This window comes from Sminthopsis crassicaudata, chromosome 3 (genome assembly GCF_048593235.1).
Source record: "Sminthopsis crassicaudata isolate SCR6 chromosome 3, ASM4859323v1, whole genome shotgun sequence".
Taxonomy (NCBI): Eukaryota; Metazoa; Chordata; class Mammalia; order Dasyuromorphia; family Dasyuridae; genus Sminthopsis; species Sminthopsis crassicaudata.
In genome coordinates, this window is record NC_133619.1 from 564,001,805 (window position 1) to 564,022,720 (window position 20,916).

General features: G+C 38.7%; 2 protein-coding genes across 2 annotated transcripts; one reads left to right on the forward strand and one right to left on the reverse strand.

The window, feature by feature from the left end:
* Positions 1-8,992: 8,992 nt before the first annotated feature.
* Positions 8,993-10,337, reverse strand: LOC141562405 (E3 ubiquitin-protein ligase TRIM58-like). Its single transcript, XM_074302447.1, has 2 exons — positions 9,336-10,337; positions 8,993-9,013 (listed from the first exon to the last, which is right to left on the reverse strand). The coding sequence occupies exons 1-2, from the start codon at positions 10,335-10,337 to the stop codon at positions 8,993-8,995; spliced, it is 1,023 nt and encodes a 340-aa protein (XP_074158548.1).
* A 5,525-nt stretch (positions 10,338-15,862) lies between these two features.
* On the forward strand, positions 15,863-17,204 carry LOC141562406 (E3 ubiquitin-protein ligase TRIM21-like). The gene is made up of 2 exons (XM_074302448.1): positions 15,863-17,044; positions 17,184-17,204. Exons 1-2 carry the CDS (start codon positions 15,863-15,865, stop codon positions 17,202-17,204), a joined length of 1,203 nt encoding a protein of 400 aa, XP_074158549.1.
* Positions 17,205-20,916: the final 3,712 nt, after the last annotated feature.

The following is a 20,916-nucleotide window of genomic DNA, read 5'->3' on the forward strand; positions in this document are numbered from 1 at the left end:
CATTCAGTGAAATAGAGGAATTCCACATGTTTATAAGAAAAAAACCAGACTTAAACAAAAAATTTGATCTACATCCACAAGACTGAAGAGAAACAGAAAAAGGTACACAGAACCCTTGAGAACTATATCTCTGTTGTGGGTATATAGAAAGTACACATGGATAATTTGATTTTACTGATATAAAAGAAAAAAAAAAGGAGGGGGGGTAGTAAAGGGAAGGGGGTAGTATCAGAAAAAGGGGAGGGAGTGATAAAAAGAGGGAAACTACATCCCAGGAAGAGGCATAGAAAATACACCATATCTGAGGGAATTTAGAGAGGGGGAGAATCATTGTGTAAATCTTACTCTCATCAGAAGAGGCTCAAAGAGTAAATAATTGTCATATTTTCTTTTTCAAAGAATTTTCTCTCACCTCATTAAAAGGGGGGAGAGGAAAATGGAAAAGGAAAAGGAGAATAAGGGAAGGGACGTGGAGGGATACTAAAAAAAAAAAAAAGGGAGAGCTGCGCGTCACAAGGGGGGGTCTATAAATTGAATATTGGGGAAGGGGTTCAGGGGGGTCAAGGGAAAAAGCATAATCTGGGGATAATATGATGGCAAGAAATACAGAATTAGTAATTTTAACTGTAAATGTGAATGGGATGAATGCTCCCATCAAATGGAGACGGATAGCAGACTAGATCAAAAATCAGAACCCTACAATATGTTGTTTACATGAAACACACTTAAAGCAGGGAGATACATATAGAGTAAAGGTAAAAGGTTGGAGCAGAATCTATTATGCTTCAGGTAAACCCGAAAAAGCAGGGGTAGCTATCCTTATTTCAGATCAAGCAAAAGCAGAAGTTGATCTAATTAAAAGAGATAAGGAAGGAAACTATATCCTACTGAAAGGTAGCATAAATAATGAAGCCATATCGATACTAAATATATATGCACCAAGTGGTATAGCATCTAACTTTCTAAAGGAAAAGTTAAGAGAGTTGCAAGAAGAAATAGACAGTAAAACTATAATAGTGGGAGATCTCAACCTTGAACTCTCAGATTTAGACAAATCAAACCACAAAACAAACAAGAAAGAAATTAAAAAAGTAAATAGAACATTAGAAAAACTAGGTATGATAGACCTTTGGAGAAAACTGAATGGCAATAGAAAGGAATATACTTTCTTCTCAGCAGTTCATGGATCCTATACAAAAATTGACCATATATTAGGACATAAAGATCTCAAAATTAAATGTAGGAAGGCAGAAATAATAAATGCCTTCTTCTCAGACCACAATGCAATAAAAGCTACATTCAGTAAAAAGTTAGGGATAAATAGACCAAAAAGTAATTGGAAACTGAATAATCTCATCTTAAAGAATGACTGGGTGAAAGAGCAAATTATAGAAACAATTAATAATTTCACCCAAGATAATGACAATGATGAGACATCATACCAAAATCTGTGGGATGCAGCTAAAGGAGTAACAAGGGGAAATTTCATATCTTTAGAGGGTTATTTGAAGAAAATAGAGAAAGAGAAGATTAAGGAATTGCTTTTTTTTTTTTTTTTGCTCAGCATGATGAATATGGAAACATGTTTAGAGAAATTGCACCTGTATTGCAATTTACCCTATATTGAATTGCTTGCTGTTTTGGGGAGAGGAAAAGGGAAAGGAGAAGGAGAAAAATCTGGAACACAAAATCTTGCAAAAATTAATGTTGGAAATTATATGTATATGGAAAAAGAAAATACCATTAAATGATTATTATTAATAATAATAATAATAATAATAAAGTGGATATACACTTAAGTGCTGAAAAAAATTGAATTCCTTAGTGGCATGTGATAAGTGAGATACTACTTATGAACCTCCATTTCTTCACTTTCCAAACAAGTCAATTAAGTCTGGGAGGCTTTTAATGAAAATCATCTGTGATTGGGGATATTCAATATATTATTGAGGGAGGTAGCTGGATACTTACATTCCATACCACAGCCCAGACCAGAGGTTGCTCCTTCTCTTTTAATACAATTTTCTGAACTATTTTGACCTTTCTGTGAAAGATTTCCATCTTTTTCTACATCTTCTTTTGTAAAGAAAGAGGAATAAACAGGAAATTTCTTTCCTCAGCCTGAGTTCTGTGACCTACTTGAAACTAAGAAACTCAATAACCCTGATAAGCTGGTACTATTTCATTGATTTGTTAGGAAAAGTCACCAAAGGAAAGACTGTTAGGTTCTTACTAAGTGCTAAGTCAGTACTTGACAATTCTCTAGTTCCAGCCAGGACTGGGAGTTTTACTTGTGAATTTCTGGGGAAGAGCTTGCATGCTTAGGAGGAGCAAGTTCATTGGTTGAAGTAATTTTTCCCAGAAGCCCTTACATTATCCTACACCCATTCTCTGGGAGGATAAAAGAGGGAAGTCCCACTCTGGACCAGAGTTAACAGCAACTGTCTAGAGACAACAGTTCTCTAGAGGAAGAAGAATCTGTCTGAGAGATTTGAGTTGACACAGCAGATCTCCTCCCAGAGAGCAAACAGCAGCTTCTGGAGACAACAGCACATTACAAAAGACCATGAACCCATTCTGACATAACAGTATTCAGATCTAAGTGATAAGCTAATGCAGAAACAGCAAAATTGTGCATGGACAATCAGTGCCATTCCTGAAGGAATGGCATTGAGCTGTGTTGGACTTACCCTGTAACAAAGAGCAGCCACTGCAATGGGCCAGTGTAAGTGGTTCTCATGACTTCCTGACTTAGAACAGGTCACACAGAGTAGGGTCTTATTCCTATCACAGAACAGCTTCTGGTCTTCCCTGTGTATCTCACATATGCCTTCCCCTTCAGGGTACATAGCAATGTCAAATTGATGACCTCTTAACTGAGAAAATTCCCAGCATGTAGTACAAGAAGAAGATGGAGAGGTATTTTTCCTTAAGCAAGACATGCTTATGTTTTCTCCACACATTTCCCCACCATTATACTCTGTGTGGAGTACTGGGATGCAGCAATTGTAAAATATAAGATAGTTTGTTCCCTCCAAAAAAAAAACAAAAAACAAAAAACCTTTTCTAATTTGTCATCCTGGTATTTTCCATTTCCCTTAGGCACACAATTAATCTCAGTGTTCACTCATTAACCAATTCATTCTACTTATTCTGAGATTAATGAAATATTTTCCCTCCTTTTCTAGGACCTCAAATTGGTCCCAGTCAAGCTCCATATTCCACACTGCCCATCTTCTGCTCATATCCCCTACTTGACACTGTGTGAGTGGGAACTTTGGGCCGCCTTCCCTGTAATAATACTACCAACCCTAAGACTTGATTAAATGGTGTAACAGTGTACCCAGTGGGAAAGTGAAGGGAAATTTCAAATGGTGTAAGGTGAGAAAAAGCAGAGAAGCATCATTTCTCAGAAAATAGTCTAAAACTTGTAAAGAAATATAAGATGAAGGAAGTTCTTTGTGGGTGAATCAACTACTGGGTTCTGTGGGAATTGTGAGAAAATGTCAGAGCACTGGTTGAACCTGCCACCATGTAGCCTAGAAAACATATGTGTTGCTTAGAAACAAGATTTTTTAAATATTTAAATCAGAACTTAGATTACCCTGACCAGGTGCCCAGCCAGATATGAAGATTTGCAAGAAATGTTAGGAGTTTCCCTTAGGTACACATCTCAAGGATTCATGTGGCTTATTTGAAAATGCCTCCTAGCTGGCCAGGCAGCTTCTCTTTTTTTCTTCCTTGTTTGAATCCTATATTATGTATAATTTACAGAAAAAATGTAACAGCCATCCAACTTTTTAAAGTCTCCCTTCTGCTGGAAGGCTTAAACTTCTTTTTAAATTATTTTAGCTCTAGATTTTGTTCTCAATCAACAGAGGCAGGAGGAGAAAGGATGGGTTTGGAATTGCTAACTTTTGAGTGATAGACAATTAAGTAGAAGTGGTAGAATGATTACCATCCCCAGCTGAGGACATAATTGAAAGTAAATAACAACAATCAGTAGTGGATTCATTCAGCATGCTCTCCTAACTTAAATTCTTTTGATTCTTTTAAAAGAATTGATGGATAAAATCTGAAATAACCAAAGAAACAAAGGTTGCCATATACATTTATTATGTAATACATGACAACTGCAGAGCAAATCTGGACCAGTCCTCCTCACCTTGGCACTTGACCCCTTACAGGGGAAACATTTTCTAAATTAAAAAAAACCAAGTAGGAAGATATAAAACAGGATATGGAGGGGAAGAGCGAAAAGGGGAAATTCCTGAATTAGGTAGAGGTGGCCCAACTTCTAAATCACTTGGCAATGCAATGAAGTTTTCTCCCAATTCTCACCATTGAACAGTGTTCTCAGTAGTTAGAAATTGAAGTGGATCCCTAATTAAATAGAAAGGGAACTGAGCTACCTCCAGAACTGAGTCACAACATAAATTCAGTGTGGTGTATTGAATTCCAATAATTCTTTTGAAAAGTAAAAAAAAGTAAGACTTATTGACACTGAAATAGAGATAATTTCCAGTTAGGTACTATTTGCCCTAGTTGATATCTATAGGGAGGATCTTCCAATTTTATCATTCTGTATTTGTCACCTGCTGAAAGTCCAAAGCCAAGAACATACTAAGGCAGGCTAGCTGCTTTCCCAGAGGTGTGAACACCATCAGACTCACTGCTAATGCTATCCCAGGTGAAGTTCAGCAAGTTCCAGAACAAAACTTATGGCAGAAGAGGTGGTCCTGTGAAATCTAATAATGAATTGAATTTATATCTTATGTGGTTCAGGTGAATTTCCACCTTGTGTTGGAAGGGGTAAAATTTAAATAAATGACATATTTTGAATGAATCATTTAAAAAAAGGTTTCTAGTTTAGGAAACTTATTTCCTTTTCTGAATTTCAGAATTGGGTCCATTTGCAAGAAACTAGCAGGTAAATATTTCAGTGACAATGGAATGCTACAGCATGACTTAATCTAACAGTGCTGATAAACTTCCTAGGACACTAGCCTTTTTGGGTTTTGTATTAGGGGTTTATGATGTTTAACTAAGTTGATTAAGGAGATATCCCAACTGTAGGTGTCTTCAGGGATGTGGATATTCAATGTGAATTTCAAATCCACTTGGTGAGAATGTGCTTCTAGTTTATTTAGTAATCTGCTAAATTTGAACACTGGTATTTTTATTTTATTTATTTTATTCTGAATGTAAGGAGGGGGAGTTTTTTAAATAACATAACAAAATACAGGTATCTTGAAATTTTCTTTTTTGGGGGGAGCTAGGTAGCACAGTGCATAGAGCACTGGCCTTGAAGTTAGAAAGACCTGAGGTCAAATTTGACCTCAGACACTTAACACTTCCTAGCTGTGTAACCTCGGCCAAATGACAACCCCAATTGCCTCAGGGAAAAAAAAAAAAAAAAGAAATTTTCTTTTAAAAATTATTTTCTTCTCTTTTTGCCCTCCTCCTAGAAATGGCTAATATTAAGCACAAACATATTTATGGGATGAGATGTGAACCCCATTATATTCACCATTAATGCTATCACAAGTGAATTTTAGGAAGTATCAAAACAAAGCTTATGGCAGTACAGGTGTTACTGGGGAATCTAATGATGCATTGAATGTACATGTTATGGCACATCACATGAATTTAATTTTGTTTTGGAAGGGGATGAATTCAGAGGAAGTACCCAGAGACAATCATTAAAAAAAAAAATTAATCTTATTTCTTTTTCTGAACTTTACAGTTGGGTCCATTTGCAAGAAACTAGAAGGGAAAGGCTAGACTTTATTTTTTCATTTTCTTCAGCTCAGAATATTTTGTATTTTCCGTCATTAGGCAAGCAATTCTGATCAGAAAAAGAAAAGACAGAAGGAGGAAAAATGTCACTTTCTAAACTTAATTGTCATAAATATCAAATTCATTCAGTATTTCATGCCATTAATCCAATTTTTGTCCAAAAAATGGAAGGACAGATCATTTTCTCTTGGATTCATCCATGGATATTCATTCCAGTCATACTGAAATTAATGAGATATTTTCACTCCTTTTATAGGTCTTTAAATTGGTCCCAGTCATGCTTGATATTCCACATTGGCCATCTTCTGCTCATGCACTCCTACTTGACACTGAGTGGTTGGGAACGCTGGCCTTCTCTGTAGGAGCACTACCAACCTCAAAAGACTTGAGCAAATGGTGAAATAATGTGTGCACTGGGAAAGTGAAGGGTACTTTCAGAGGGTGTGAGGTGAGGAAAAGCAGAGAACAAGCACCTCTCAGAAAATGGTCTAAAACTTTTGAAGACATATAAGATAAAGTTCTTTGTGGGTAAATCAAATAAGGGGTTCTGTGGGAAGTTTGAGAAAACTTCAGAGCTCAGGTGGAACTTGCCACTAGGTAGCCTACAAAACATGTTGCTCAGAGACCTGATTAACTTAATGTTTAAATCAGAACCTGGATTGCCTGTCCACATGGCCAACCAGGTAAGAAGATTGATGCAAGAAACATTGGGAAGTTTCCCTGGTTGTACAGCCAAACCATTCATGTGTCTTATCTGCAAATATTTCCAAGCCGGCCAAGCAACTTCTGTTTCTTTCTTCCTTTGTTTGAATCCTATATCATATGTAAGTTACAGATATTCAGTGGCAAAGGCCAAACCAACTTTTTGACCCTCCCCTCTATGGGATAACTTAATAAACTTCTTTGTAAACTCTGTTAGTTGTGGATTTTGTTCTCAGTCAGTAGAGGCAGGAGGAGAGAAGAGAGGTTTGGCATTGCTCCTTTATGAGTGACAGATAATTAACTAGAAATGGCAGAATGATTACCATCCCCAGCTGAGGACATGTTGAAATTAGATACCTCCAATCAGTAGTGGACTCATTCAGCATATTCTCCTAACTTCAATTTTTTGGTTCTTTTGAAAAGAATGTGATGGATAAAATCTGAAGCAATCCAAGAAACAAAGATTGCAGTATAGATTTATCACTTAATACACGTTAATTGCAGAACACATCAGCAGCAGGCCTCCTCAGCTGGGCACCTGGCCCCATTATAAGGGAGCCACTGCTTTTTGAATAAAAGAAAAGAAGGAAGAAGACATAAAACAGGATAGAGATAAGGGACTTCCCAAGTTGGGAGGGAGAGAGGGGAAAGTTACAATTCCTTGATTTAGTAGAGGTGGTCCAACTTCCTAACCTCAGGGGACTAGGTTCAAACAATGCAACTAAGCTTTCTCACAATCCCCAAAAACTGAACCATTTTTTTCTTAGTAGACAGAAAATGGAATTAGGTCCCTCATTAAACAGAAAAGGAACTGAGCCACATCCAGAACTGAGTCACAGAATAAACTCAATGTGGTTCATGTAATTCTAATAATTCGTTCAAATAATCAAGAAATGTTAAGATGTATTGATTCTGCAACAGGGGTCACTCCCAGTTAGGATGGACTAATTAATATCTATAGAGGGGACCTTTCCACTCTGTCATTCTGTGTTTGTCTTATGCTGAAAAGTTCAAAACCAAGAACAAACTCAGCTGTGGCAGTCACTTTCCCAGAAGTAAGAACTCCATGGTACTCACTGCTAATGCAGTCACCAGATAGTGACTGTCAGAAGTAATAGAACAAAGTTATGGCAGACAGGTGGTCCTGGGAATTCTTATATTGAACGGAATTCACATCTTATACTGGACTAGCCAAATTTTCACCTTGTGTTGGAAGGGGTCGAGTCGAGAGGAAGCATGCCTAAGTGAACATTTTTATTATTTAAAAAAAAAAAAAGTTTCTTATTGAGGAATCTTATTTCCTTTTTTGAATCTCAGATGTGGGTCCATTTGCAAGAAATTAAAAGGGATATATTTCAATTACCATGGCTTAGTCTAATAGTGATGATAAATTCTACAGGACATTAGCCCCCTTGAGTTCTCTATTTGGGTTTATGATGATTGACTAGGGAGACATCCCAACTTTAGCCTTAGTACTCTTCAGGGACTTGGATATTCAATGTGAATTTCAAACCTACTCAGTCAGAATGTGGGTCTAGTTTAGTAATGGATCAAGCAAGAAGCCATCACTTTCCAGCATGATAACAGGACTTCTGGATTGAGAAATTCTTCAACAATTTGTCATTTGTGAGCAAGATTTACTGGGATTGCTAACAGTAAAAAAGGAATTTCCTTTTCTGGAATTACTAAAGTATTCCAGATTAGCATTGATTTCCTTCTCACATCAGTTTTCTGGAGTCCATCAGAATCCAATGTTGTTTAGGGTGTTAACAATAACATGACTCAAATTTTTATTTTGTATGAGGTCAATTAAAAAACAATTAGTGGAAGGGGCAGAGCCAAGAAGGGGCAGAGAGAAACCAGGATGCTGTTTCTTAGATTCCTTAAAGTTCTTTAGATACTTTGAAGAGATAAAGATAATTTTAGCAAAGTTAAATTCATTGTAACAAATAACTTTGCCAAGAAAACCCCAAATGAGGAAACAAAGAGCTTGACACAAAGGAAAGAAATGCACAACAAAAAAGATACAAAAAAGCACACCAAAAGCTAGAATTCATTTCACATCTTTATTGAATGGAGTAAAAGATAGTTAACAGTAATTCAAGTGACATAGGAGTGGAATGGCTTGAAATCTATGGCTTTTGAAGAACTTTGACAATTTCTAAGAAGACTATGAAAGCCACAGTCCTTATGTGTGTTGTTATATATTTTTTTAACTGCTGAAAAAAAATTGCTATGTTTTGAAATTTTATAAGCAGAATCCACTGACAATCAGAAGGCACAATATACTTGGGAAGAATCCTCTTCAGCTTGCAGGGTGAAAGGCAAGCCATCTAGAAGTTGGTGATGCTCCTTGTCTTGCAGGGGAAGTTTGGAAATGGAAAAACACCAGCCGGGGAGCCTAGTGGTGGGCTGAGAATTCCTCCTTGTTGGAATGCTCAGAGAGACGAATAGCAGCAAGAACAAAGATGAGAATCCAGTGCACAGAGAGTCATGGGAGCAGGCTTTGTTCCTGGAAGTGGGGGGCCAGGAGAAAACATGGGTCTAACAGGGGCTGCAAATGATATATCAGGTAACTGATAAATAAGAGAACTCTGCAGAACATTGTAATAGGCTAGAATGCCAAATTTGTATTCCAAGTATACTCCAATCCTGGGAATAGGATCTTTTAGTTTGTGGTTCAGTGATCCAGGATAAGATTGCAAATAGTGTCCATCTTCCTTCTTGACACATCTCAGGAAAAAGATAGAGGCATATTTAGTTATTCTCCCGGGACTTTTTATCCTCAAATAGGTTGTGTGAATCCCCAGTGTCCACTGAGGCAGCTGTGTCACATCCACCTCCCAGTACTGTATGCCTGAGGAGAAGGCCTGCTCAGCAAGGACCATGGGAAGATCAGAGTCATCACCATGTGGGCTGTCTACCTGCCAGCCTTCTCCAGCTCTTACACTCTTCAGATCCTCAGCCACAATCAGGCAAGGACTGGCTGATGCAGGATCCAACCTGATGTCCACTCTGAATTGGTTGAGGATCTCTATCATGCCAAAGATAGGACACACTCTCACCTCTGGGTTGAGAGCCTTGGCCCTTTGGGACAATGCTGACTTGCTCCTTTCCAGCAACTCCTTGACATCCCGGAGCAGATCCAGATTGGGTTGGGAGTCTGCTTCCTGTAGATCTAGCATGAGGTCCTGAAGGGTGCTGCTTTCCTGGGATAGTGTCTCCTTCTTGTTTTTTGTTTCTTGATCCATCCTTTCCAGATAATGATATAACTCATCCCACATAAGGGAATCCCGTTCCCGGTATTCTCTGCTGATCATCTCCTCCCAGTCAATAACAGGTTTCTTTTCCTTAACAAGAAGTTTCTTAGTTTCCTTAAAGTACTTCTGTAAGCAACTTTGCAGGTGCTGCATCTTCTTCCTGGAATTGGACACAGCTTCTTCTACAGGACAGTGCCTGTGAGCCCCATGCTCTGGGGCTTGACAACATCTTAGACAGAGCACGGTCTGGTCGTCTTCACAAAAGAACTCCAAGACTTCTTTGTGAATGGCACAGCGCCTCTGTCCTCCAGTACTCTGTAACAGCTGGGACCTGAGCTGTGTGCCCAGTTTAGTCAGCTCTGCTAGGCTCCCATTGAGTAATGGGAAGCCTCTGACCTGAGACACTTGCCTGCATTCAGGGCAAGAGAAAGCTGTAACTGCTGTGCTTGGGAGACATGCTCGGCAAAAGCTGTGCCCACACCCGATGGTGACTGGCTCACAGAAGTACTTCCAACAGATGGGACACGTGATCTGGTTCTGCAATTGTTGCAGCATTTCCACAGCAGCAGCAGCCATTCTCCTCTCTCCACTTGCTTCTGTTCTACAGCAGCTGAGATGAAGAGCCTTCACTTCTATTCAAAGCAGTGCTTCTGAGCAGAAGAAGGCTCTCCTTTTATAGCAGGTAGCCCCACCCCTCTAGAGCCTCCCTGGCAAGGTGTGAATTCCCCTGTCCCAGAATTCTGAAGTTCTACCTGAGAACTCTTCCCAGTTGACAGAGCCCTGAGGACCTCAGAGTTCACACTTTTAGTTGGCTCCTTTGAATGTTTGGATTTCACCATCCTGCAGCTTTGTGGCTGTCTGTAAGGAAGAGCTTTCTTTCCCTTACCCAGCCTTACCCAATCAGTTCTAAGAAGCTCCAAAAGTCCTGTGCATTTCTCCCTTCAATCTACTTTTGGAAAGTCACAGAATTTAAGATTAAAAATGGATCTGCATGGCCATTTAGTTCAAGGAGCCCACAGCCATGATGAGGGCCATCTCCAGGATCCAAGAAGGGGTATTCCTTCTCTGTTGGATCTACATTGGCATACTTATTACTTCTTCTCTATTGCATTTTTCTCTCAGTTAAGTGTCTTCTTCCTCCTTATTCCATTCTTTCCACAGTTGTCAATTAACCTTCCACAAGCAATCTGAGGATTGAAACTGTCTAAAAAAGTGTAACAGAAAAACTGATTTGCTTCTTTTTTTAACAACAGAATACCTTTTTAATAAACAGTTCAACATACAAAGAACATTAATTGAATTTTTTCATCTATCATTTTAAATTAGTAGAACAAGACATTAAAGTGTCAAGAACTTATTTGCAAATTTAATTTCCTTTCCCTAATCCTACCTTTCTTTCACAAATGGTGCACCTAGAGGACAGGGTCTGATTTGTTTATCTTTTGTCTTCTAATATCTTCCATGATGCCAGTGAAATGATAGGTGTCTAAAAGTGTTAACTGAATTGAATTCTATTGATTTTAAAAATGAGGACTCCAATGAAGGCTACAGCATTGGGATGGCTAGTGCTTTTTTTCCATTCCACTTATTGCTCCATTTGGTCAGGTATTAGATGATCTCTCTATATGTTGTTTAAGTTGTTTAAGTTATCCAAGTGTTGTGATGGCTGCTATTAACATCTGGGAATATGATGGGACAGAGAGGAGGAGCTCTACTTTGCCACAAGCATGATTTTTTTTTTTTGAAATCTTCACATTCTTTCTTGAAAGTGGAGAGACATTTCTCTAGAAATGAGGAACAGGGAGGCTTTAATGATTGAGAGCGCCTTGTAAAAAAAGAAGGAAGGATTCCAGTTTTGTGGAAAGGACATGGTAGGGGGTGGAGCTAAGATGGAGGAGAGCAGACACAATTCTCTGTAACCTCCTCTAACCTTCTCTCAAACCTACCCCAGATGAAGCCTCTAAACTGGTTTTGAAGTCAAAGAATCCACAAATATTTGTAGTACAACACATTTCTAGAAGAAGATACCTTGGAAGAATTTCAGAACAGGTCTGTTTCAATCTGGCAGAGGGACAGTCTGCCAAGCCCAGACCATAGTATAGGGAGACCAGGGCAAGAAGCTGGAGTGGAGAGTCAAAGTGTTGTAGCTTCCACGAACCTGGGGATCTTGTGTGAGCCTCCTTAGGCCACTCTGTCCTGGTTGCTACCAGATGGTTTGGCAGATTTGCCTTGTATAAAAAACAAATAGTTCCATTACTGGAAATCAATCAGCAGAACTGCCCCAGGGCAGCTGTCCCTCCCTTGCATTGAAAGCACCTCAAGCCTTTAAAACAATGAATAAAAAACAAAAAAGAACTCAAACCTAGACAGCTTTTATGGAGAGAGAAAAACAGCCCTGAAATCCTGAGGTTCCTAAAGGCAAAGCAAGTCCAGAAGAAGCCCTAAAGAGAGATACAAGCTGATTGCCATTTCACAAAACTTTCTTTGAAGATAGCATAAAGGATCTTAAAAGAGAATTAGAAGAAAAATGGTGAAATGAAATGAGACCATTGCAAGAAGGAATAGAAAAAATGAAAAAAAGAATGCAATGAACAAAAAAATTTAATTGTCCAATTGCAAAAGGAGGTAAAAAAAAACTGAAGAAAAGAATACTCTAATTTTTAGTGTATTTAGTGAACAAATGGAAGTGAATCACTCAAGACTTCAAGAATCAGTGAAACAAAAAAAAAAAATAGAAGAAAATATGAAATACTTCCTAGGAAAAATGATAGTGATAAAATGATTGGTTTATACTCAGTGTAGAGCATATAAGTAGGGACTGAGAGCCACTGAGGACAAGCACACTAGAAGCTCTCAGAACCCAGGGGACAAATTCAATTTGAATTTCAATTTCCTGGTGGCTGGCCTGGCCTCCTGCACTTTCCCCACTAAAAGCAAGGCCACACTGAAAGGCTCTTCAGAAAGCTGCCCAGCATCAGGCAAAGAGGAAATAAAAGATTTGGACTTTAACTCTTGGCTACTCTTCTGGTGATTACTGAACTGAAACAAAGGCTGCTGCCAGAGACCCCAAGAAAACTGAACCAAGAGAACCTTACAAAGGAAGCCTATAAAGCAATAAACATCCCTAAATTGACAGTATGGCTTCATTATCTGTATCTGAAAGTCAAACTAGCTACCAATCAGGGTTGCCTTACCTTTGCCAAAGGCGGTCTTAAACGGGTAATATGTATTGTTGTAATATAATTCCTAAGTTTCTAAACTTTTTCTTTGTCATTTGCTGGCCATGGTGTGTTACCTGAATTTTGACAAACTCCCCGGGAAAAATCTCACTTGATTTCTCATGCCAAGCTTTGGGTATTGAAATGGGGATAGTCCCTTTGACCATGAATCTAAGCTTTTTTTCATACCAGTTCTAGGACACGAACAAAACCTTCCTGTTGAAAGTGTAGTCTTCAGTATTTCTGTTTACTGGGCTCTGAGAATGATAGAGAATGACTATTTGTCTAATATTTCATAAAGTAGAACCTTGTGCCAGGTCCAGATGCAATGTTGAGATCGAACTCCAAGGGGTAAGTGAATAAAGAATGAAAGGGGAACAATAAAACTCAGGGAGATTCATCAACTTCTCTGTCTTGTAGTCTGTTTCTATGCATTATTTAATCAGGCTTCTGATGGAGCACTCATGGAGCTTCATTAGGCTGAAGTTTTATTCTGAGCAATAAGCAGAGCCTGCATGAACACAAATGTTGTGCTACTTGTGAGTTGGAATCAATAGAGTATCTGACCACGATGTTTGACACAACAAAGGGCTTTTAAAAACCAATTTTTATTCGGTTATGAAGGATGAAAACCAAATGAAAGCAATACTCAAGAGAGATTTCTTAGGTGCCAGATAGAATATAAAAGTGAGGATTCAGTCATCATGTTCCTCCTTCCAAAAATATGTACAACTTAAGCCACACCTCAGGATTTAGTAATCCCAGGGGAAAGAAAGTTGCAGTCAGAATATAAGTCATTAAGGTACACCCAATGCCTACTATATACCATCCATATAACCTTAGAAAACTCTCTCTTTTTGAAAAAAGTCCCTTCATCCCTGCTCAGGGTAATTCTTTCTTCTCTGTGGGATTAATTGAAGGGGAGAGAGAGAAATTGAAGAGGTCAAGGTCTATAGGTATTTATTGCTATATCACTAGCTAATTATATCACTCCCCAAACTGACTACCAGAATTTATCTATATGCTGGGAAGAGGAAGGTCAGAAGAAATGAGGCAGTCTAAGAATTCCAAAGACTAGAAAAGTAACTGTTGGTTAAGAAGTCAGGAAGTCATTTACTCATATGCAGATATTTTATGTGGGGGCTGATTAGAGTAAAAAAGGAAATGCCTGAGAAAGAGATCAGGGGCATGGCTAAAAGCTCTTTCCAAGTGTAATCAAATAAGTAAAGAATATTCTTCATGAACCCCTTACTGCCCATAGAAGAATGGTTGAAAATGAACGATAACATTTTTTTTTTTTTACTGTCAAAAAGGCTTGTGAAATGTTTAAATTTCCATAATATTGTTTATCCTATTGTCAAACCAGGAAACAGGACTATGCCTACTTGCAGTTTAGAGACCTTTAAGTAAGAACCTAGACTATGCTGCCCAGAACCCTAGTTAGATCCAAAGATTGATGAAGGGAGATTTCTCACAATTGCATACCTCAAACAACCCATATATCTTATCTGAAACCTGAAACTTATTGATGAATCAGTTATTCTTTCCATGTTCTTTGATTAAATATAGATATTTGGGAGTAGGACACCTCTTCATATGAATTAAAGGAATTGCATTGCTTTCTCTCATCCTTACAACTTGGATAGGCCCTAATCTGTCCTTACATTAGAAATCTGATAACCTAATATTGAATTCTTTTCTTAATTAGTTGATTTTATTTAATTAATTGCTTTTAATTTATAAAAGTCTATCTTCTCATGTTTTGGAGATTGAGGCTTAAGCTTGTTGCTTAAGGAATCTATATACTTAGAAGATCCAACCTTTGTTTACATTAGTAATTTTATCTTTGAGGTGGCTGAACAGTCAACGTGATTAGATTTTCTTAATGTGATTAGATTTTCTTAAGATCCTTTTAAATTTCTACAAGGATATATTTCTAGAAGATTTATTCAGCAATAAAATCTCTTGGCATCTGGAAAACCAGATCTACTGGTATAAATATGTCTGCAAATCTGTCCTAAAAATAAGGCCCTAAGGATACTGTATGGCTGATTTGCCTAGATATATTTCAGAGTTAATTAGATCAAAATGGACAGTTTTGGGATGATGCTCAAAGACAGTCCCCTAGGGAAGAATTCCTATGAAGAAATGCTTTCCAGAAGCAGACAACTTCGTGAAGTAGACAACTCTTTCCAAAAATTTGCACTTGGATATACTGATTAAGAACATTAAAGAACTGTTCTACTCTTTTCCTTTTGATCCTTGTTTGTATTTTGGCTCCATTATATTGATTTGACAGTGTGTTTTAGCCATGGGCATCACACATGGGGATGACAGAGATGGCCCTAATCATGAACATGGGTTCCTTGCACTAAATGACCATGGAGGAGGATTTCTCATCTCACATTCTGTGATTCTCCATAACTGGACTGAAGGCAGAGATGCAGAGGATTCTTGGAGAGACTTGGAAGTGATTGGGTATGGCAGGGTAAAGGAGAGAAGGTACTTATGGATCCTTGTGTTTACATGGGGCTCCTGCACGAATCAGATTGTAAAATTCATTGATTTGAAGCTCCCTGTTTTCAGAGGCTTCTTCCTAAAAGATAGGGGAACCATCAGGATGGTGAAACCCATCCATACAAAGGAGTCAACTAAAAGTGTGAACTCTGAGGTCCTCAGGGCTCTGTCAACTGGGAAGAGTTAACAAGTAGAACTTCAGAATTCTGGGACAGGGGAATTCACACCTTGCCAGGGAGGCTCTAGAGGGGTGGGGCTACCTGCTATAAAAGGAGAGCCTTCTTCTGCTCAGAAGCACTGCTTTGAATAGAAGTGAAGGCTCTTCATCTCAGCTGCTGCAGAACAGAAGCAAGTGGAGACAGGAGAATGGATGCTGCTGCTGTGGAAATGCTGCAACAATTGCAGAACCAGATCACGTGTCCCATCTGTTGGAAGTACTTCTGTGAGCCAGTCACCATCGGGTGTGGGCACAGCTTTTGCCGAGCATGTCTCCCAAGCTCAGCAGCTACAGCTTTCTCTTGCCCTGAATGCAGGCAAGTGTCTCAGGTCAGAGAATCACCTTTATGTATCAATGGGCGCCTGCTAGAGCTGACTGAACTGGGGAAACAGCTCAGCTCCCAGCTGTTGCAGAGTGCTGAAGGACAGAGGCGCTGTGCCACTCACCAGCAAGTCTTGGAGTTCTTCTGTGAAGACGACCAGACGTTGCTCTGTGTCAGATGTTGCCAAACCCCAGAGCACAGGGCTCACAGGCACTGTCCTGTAGAAGAAGCTGCTCCCAATGTCAGGAAGAAGCTGCAGCACCTTCAAAGTTGCTTGGAGAAGCACTTTGAGGAAGCAAAGAAACTTCTTGCTAGTCCCGGACCTCTTGTGAACTGGCACAAGATGATTACAAAAGAATACTACAAAATGTACAACCTGCACTTATTCAAGGAATGCCCTTTTGCTAGGATTGAGGAAGAAGAAAGAAGTGAGAAGGACAGACTTTCCCAGCAAATGAGAACCCTTCAGGACCTCATGCTAGATCTCCAGGAAGCAGAGGGCCAAGCCAATGTGGATCTGCTCCGGGATGTCAAGCAGTTGCTGGAAAGGAGCGAGTCAGTGTTGTCCCAAAGGGCCAAGGCGCTCATCCCGGAGCTCAGAGTGTGTCCCGTCCCTGGCATGATAGAGATGCTCAACCGCTTCAGAGTGCACATCAGGTTGGATCCTGCATCAGCCAGTCCTTGCCTGATTGTGGCTGAGGATCTGAGGAGTGTAAGAGCTGGAGAAGGCTGGCCGGTGGACACCCACCCTGGTGATGACGGGCATCTTCACATGGTCTTTGCTGAGCAGGCCTTCAGCTCAGGGAGACAATACTGGGAGGTGGATGTGACAGGATTACCTCAGTGGATGCTGGGGATCCACACCCCCTGCTTGAAGAGACAAAGTGGTGGCAGCAAGACCCATTGTCCCTCTGTGTTCTTTCTGAGATGTGTCAGGAAGGAAGAGGATTACTTTTTGCAATCCTACCCTGGATCGCTGGACCACAGACTGAAAAGCCCTATTCCCAGGGTAGGACTCTACCTAGAATACCGTACTGGCATTCTGGCCTTTTACAATGTTCTGCAGAGTTCTCTTATTTATCAGTTACCTGATATTTCCTTTGTAGCCCCTGTTAGACCCATGTTTTCTCCTGGCCCCCCACTTCCAGGAACAAAGCCTGCTCCCATGACTCTCTGTGCACTGGATTCTCATCTTTGTTCTTGCTGCTATTCATCTCTCTGAGCATTCCAACAAGGAGGAATTCTCAGCCCACCACTAGGCTCCCCAGGCTGGTGTTTTTCCATTTCCAAACTTCCCCTGCAAGACAAGGAGCATCACCAACTTCTAGATGGCTTGCCTTTCACCCTGCAAGCTGAAGAGGACTCTTCCCAAGTATGTTGTGCCTTCTGATTGGCAGTGGATTCTGCTTATGAAATTTCAAAACATAGCAATTCTTTTTCAGCAGTTAAAAAAAAATAACACCACACATGAGGACTGTGGCTTTCATAGTCTTCCTAGAATTTGTCAAAGTTCTTCAAAAGCCATGGATTTCAAGCTATTTCACTCCTATGTCACTTAAATTACTGTTAACTTATCTTTTAATCCATTCAATAAAAAATTGTGAAATGAATTCTAGCTTTTGGTGTGCTTCTTTTTATCTTTCTTGTTGTGCATTTCTTTCCTTTGTGTTAAGCTCTTTGTTTCCTCATTTGGGGTTTTCTTGGCAAAGTTATTTTTTACAATGAATTTAACTTTGCTAAAATTATCTTTATCTCTTCAAGGAATCTAAAGAATTTTAAGGAATCTAAGAAACAGCATCCTGGTTTCTCTCTGCCCCTTGGCTCTGTCCCTTCTATTAATTGTTTTTTAATTGACCTCATACATTATAAAAATTCAACTCATATTGCTGTTGCCTCCCTAAAGAACATTTGGGGTCTGAAGGACTCCAGAAAACTAATGTGAGAAGGAAATAAGTGCCAATATGAATTACTTCAGTAATTACTGAAAAAAAAAAAATTCCTTCTTTAATGTCAGCAATGCCAGTAAATCTTGCTCACAAATTACGATTTGTAGAAGAATTTCATAAGTTCTACTGTCAAGCTGGAAAGTGTTGTTTTCTACCTTCATCCATTTGACTGGATATCTTATGGATCAGAATAAAAATTAGAATTTAAAATTTTATTCCCGTTCAAATGACAGGCAGTTGATGAATAGGTGTTTTGGACCAAAATAAAGACTAAAACAAAAAACGTCAAAGAATAAGGTTAAAAAAAAAATTAGTTACACAAACATGTTGGGAGTAATTTTTTATTTGGGGCAAGAACCTGAAATCAAAAGGGGTATGTATCATTTAGGGAATGACTATGCACATTATGGTCTCAAGATGCAATAGAATGCACTTGAAATATAGAAACAAAATGATGAAAAGAAGCGTTTCAGTAAATTATGAGAAGACTTCCCATTTGGGCACCTGTATAAGTTAAGAAATGTGCATCACTTTTTGAATCTTCTGTACTTTCATTGCTTCTCTGACTCCTAGAGATCAGTCCTTTATAAGGCAAAAGTAAAAGGGGAAGTATAGGTAGAAGAGGGATATAGGGAAGTGGTCTCTTCATAAAAGTTAAGCAATATGGTGATGTCATATTTTGGTGAATAAAATTACAACAAACGCAAATTTTTCTGCAGGACAAGACATTTTTATAATTTTATAACAGTCATGTGTAAACTATTAGTAAGATGGGTGACATAGGTAGGCAAAAATTTCCAGTATGTAAAGGGCTGAAACTCTTGAGTCAATGCACTGAGGTTGGACTATCAACCACCTGAGGCTAATTACTAAGTGGACAATACTCTATAAGAATATGCTTGCAAAATGGCCCTTCCCACTATCCTGTGCTGGCCCAATTGTTCAGTGTATACAGAGAATTGTGGGAGGGATTAGGAGGTACAGTAGCACTAGCCAGACTCATCCTGGGCAGCAGACTAGGAGGTGAGGTCTCTGAGATCCTACTGGGCCATTCCCTTCACTTCTACTTCTAAAGACTAAGAATAAAGACTTTTCTTATCCTGACTCCAGCTGATTCTAAGGTATCCAGGGTGATAAAGTGGTCTCCACATTAGCATGAACAGTTTATTACTTAGCGTAGCAGTAACAAAACACTGGGTCTTTGACTTCTATCCCTCAATGCATAGACATATTCAGGGCCAAGAGGGCTTTCTAAACTTAGGTATGTGTTCTTTCCTTTCATCTGCCATTACGGTATTAGGACCTATTTTATCAAAGATAAGACAATGCTGATTGATAGATTGGCAAATAGTGTGACATTAAAGTTCAGATGATCAAGTCACCCTCTGCGAGTAATGGAATGTTCATTGCTAGCTGGGCTTCAACTGCCTCTAATAAATCTTCCCTGGAAAACATAACCACTCCAAACTCTTGTTTGGTCTTTTCCTTGGAGATCAAGCCACAACCAAATTTCAAAAGGAGAAGCAAGGGTAGTAGAGTTGTCCCCTGGGGAGAGCCCAGAACAAGCTAGATTTGTTTTTTTTACTAACTAGTAAACAAAAGCAAGGGTACCCACTTTGAACTGATTAATAAATAGATACTTTGAGGAACTAGACAGGAGAAGTATCCTTTTGAGCTTGGCTAAGAGATGGGGTTTTGGCAAAATAGGGAAGAAAGATGGATTAAAAAGTAATATTAATTATCAAATGATAGAACTCAGTATTGTCTTCAAGATATTATAAACATTACTCCACATTTCTATTACTCTACACTGGAAAAGAGGGTGGAAGAAGTATCTTTTTACAACTCTTTCTTGTATCCAATTTTAGGTTATTGTAAATTAAGCTCACATTTAAATAAAAAATATTCTGATTAGTATTTAAGTTCTTCACAACCTGGTCTCTTTCTGTCTTTTTAATTTTTGTGTTTTTACTTATTTTACATTACTCCCTTCCATGAAGTTCCATTCCAGTGATTCTGTCCTGCTTGCTCTTTTCCATAAAAAAAAAAAAACACATTTTTCCTCTTTGCCCAGACTTAACCTTTGGCATAGACATTTCTGGTTTCATACAAGAAGAAGCTTAGACACTTGAAGTACAAGAGGGGAAAGTTCTTTCCTCTTTTACCATTTGTTATGTTTAGTGGAATAAATGATTGTAAGATGAAAGGAACGTTAAGGGACTCTGGCACAATCAGGCAATGTTTGAGATGTGACATGAATCTAGGTGTTCTTGAAGCAAAAGCCATCTCTCCATATGTGCCATCACACTTTATCTCTCCTTATGTATAATTCTTAAAAAAAAAAAAAAAAAAAAAAAACTCTCCATGAATGCTCATCAGCAGAATACTAATGTTTTCCTTTTCTAGAGTCCCCTCCTCTCTGAATTTCATCTTCTAATTGGAGCAGTTGAAAATGCTAGATTTTTAGAATGTCCTCTCCCTTATATTTGAGAAGACTCCACTATCATCTTTAGTCCTGTTAGCTGATCCTTCTCACTTTCTTACAAGGCCCAATCAAGTAGTTTCTGAGTTTGAAAAACCAAACTCTTTTTAATGTAGCTTGAATCTCACTTTCTCCAGTCAATCACTTTAGAATTTAGAATGATTTGCAATGTGGCAAAGAGTGAGTTCTAATTCCCAAATCTTGAGTTTTCAGATTTAACAAAAACAAGATGACTTTCTTTCATTGCTGCTATAAAGTGTATGTCTGCTCTCTTCCACTGATCTACTTTTCTTTAAACAAATCTGATAATTATATCCAAATCATAAAATTTGAAGCCTATTACTGCTAAACCTCCTTTTATTTATTTTTTTCATTAATAAGATTTTATGCAATGAATGAAGGAGAAAGCAATAAATGTTGGAGAACATGTGGGACAAGAATTCACTATTGGTA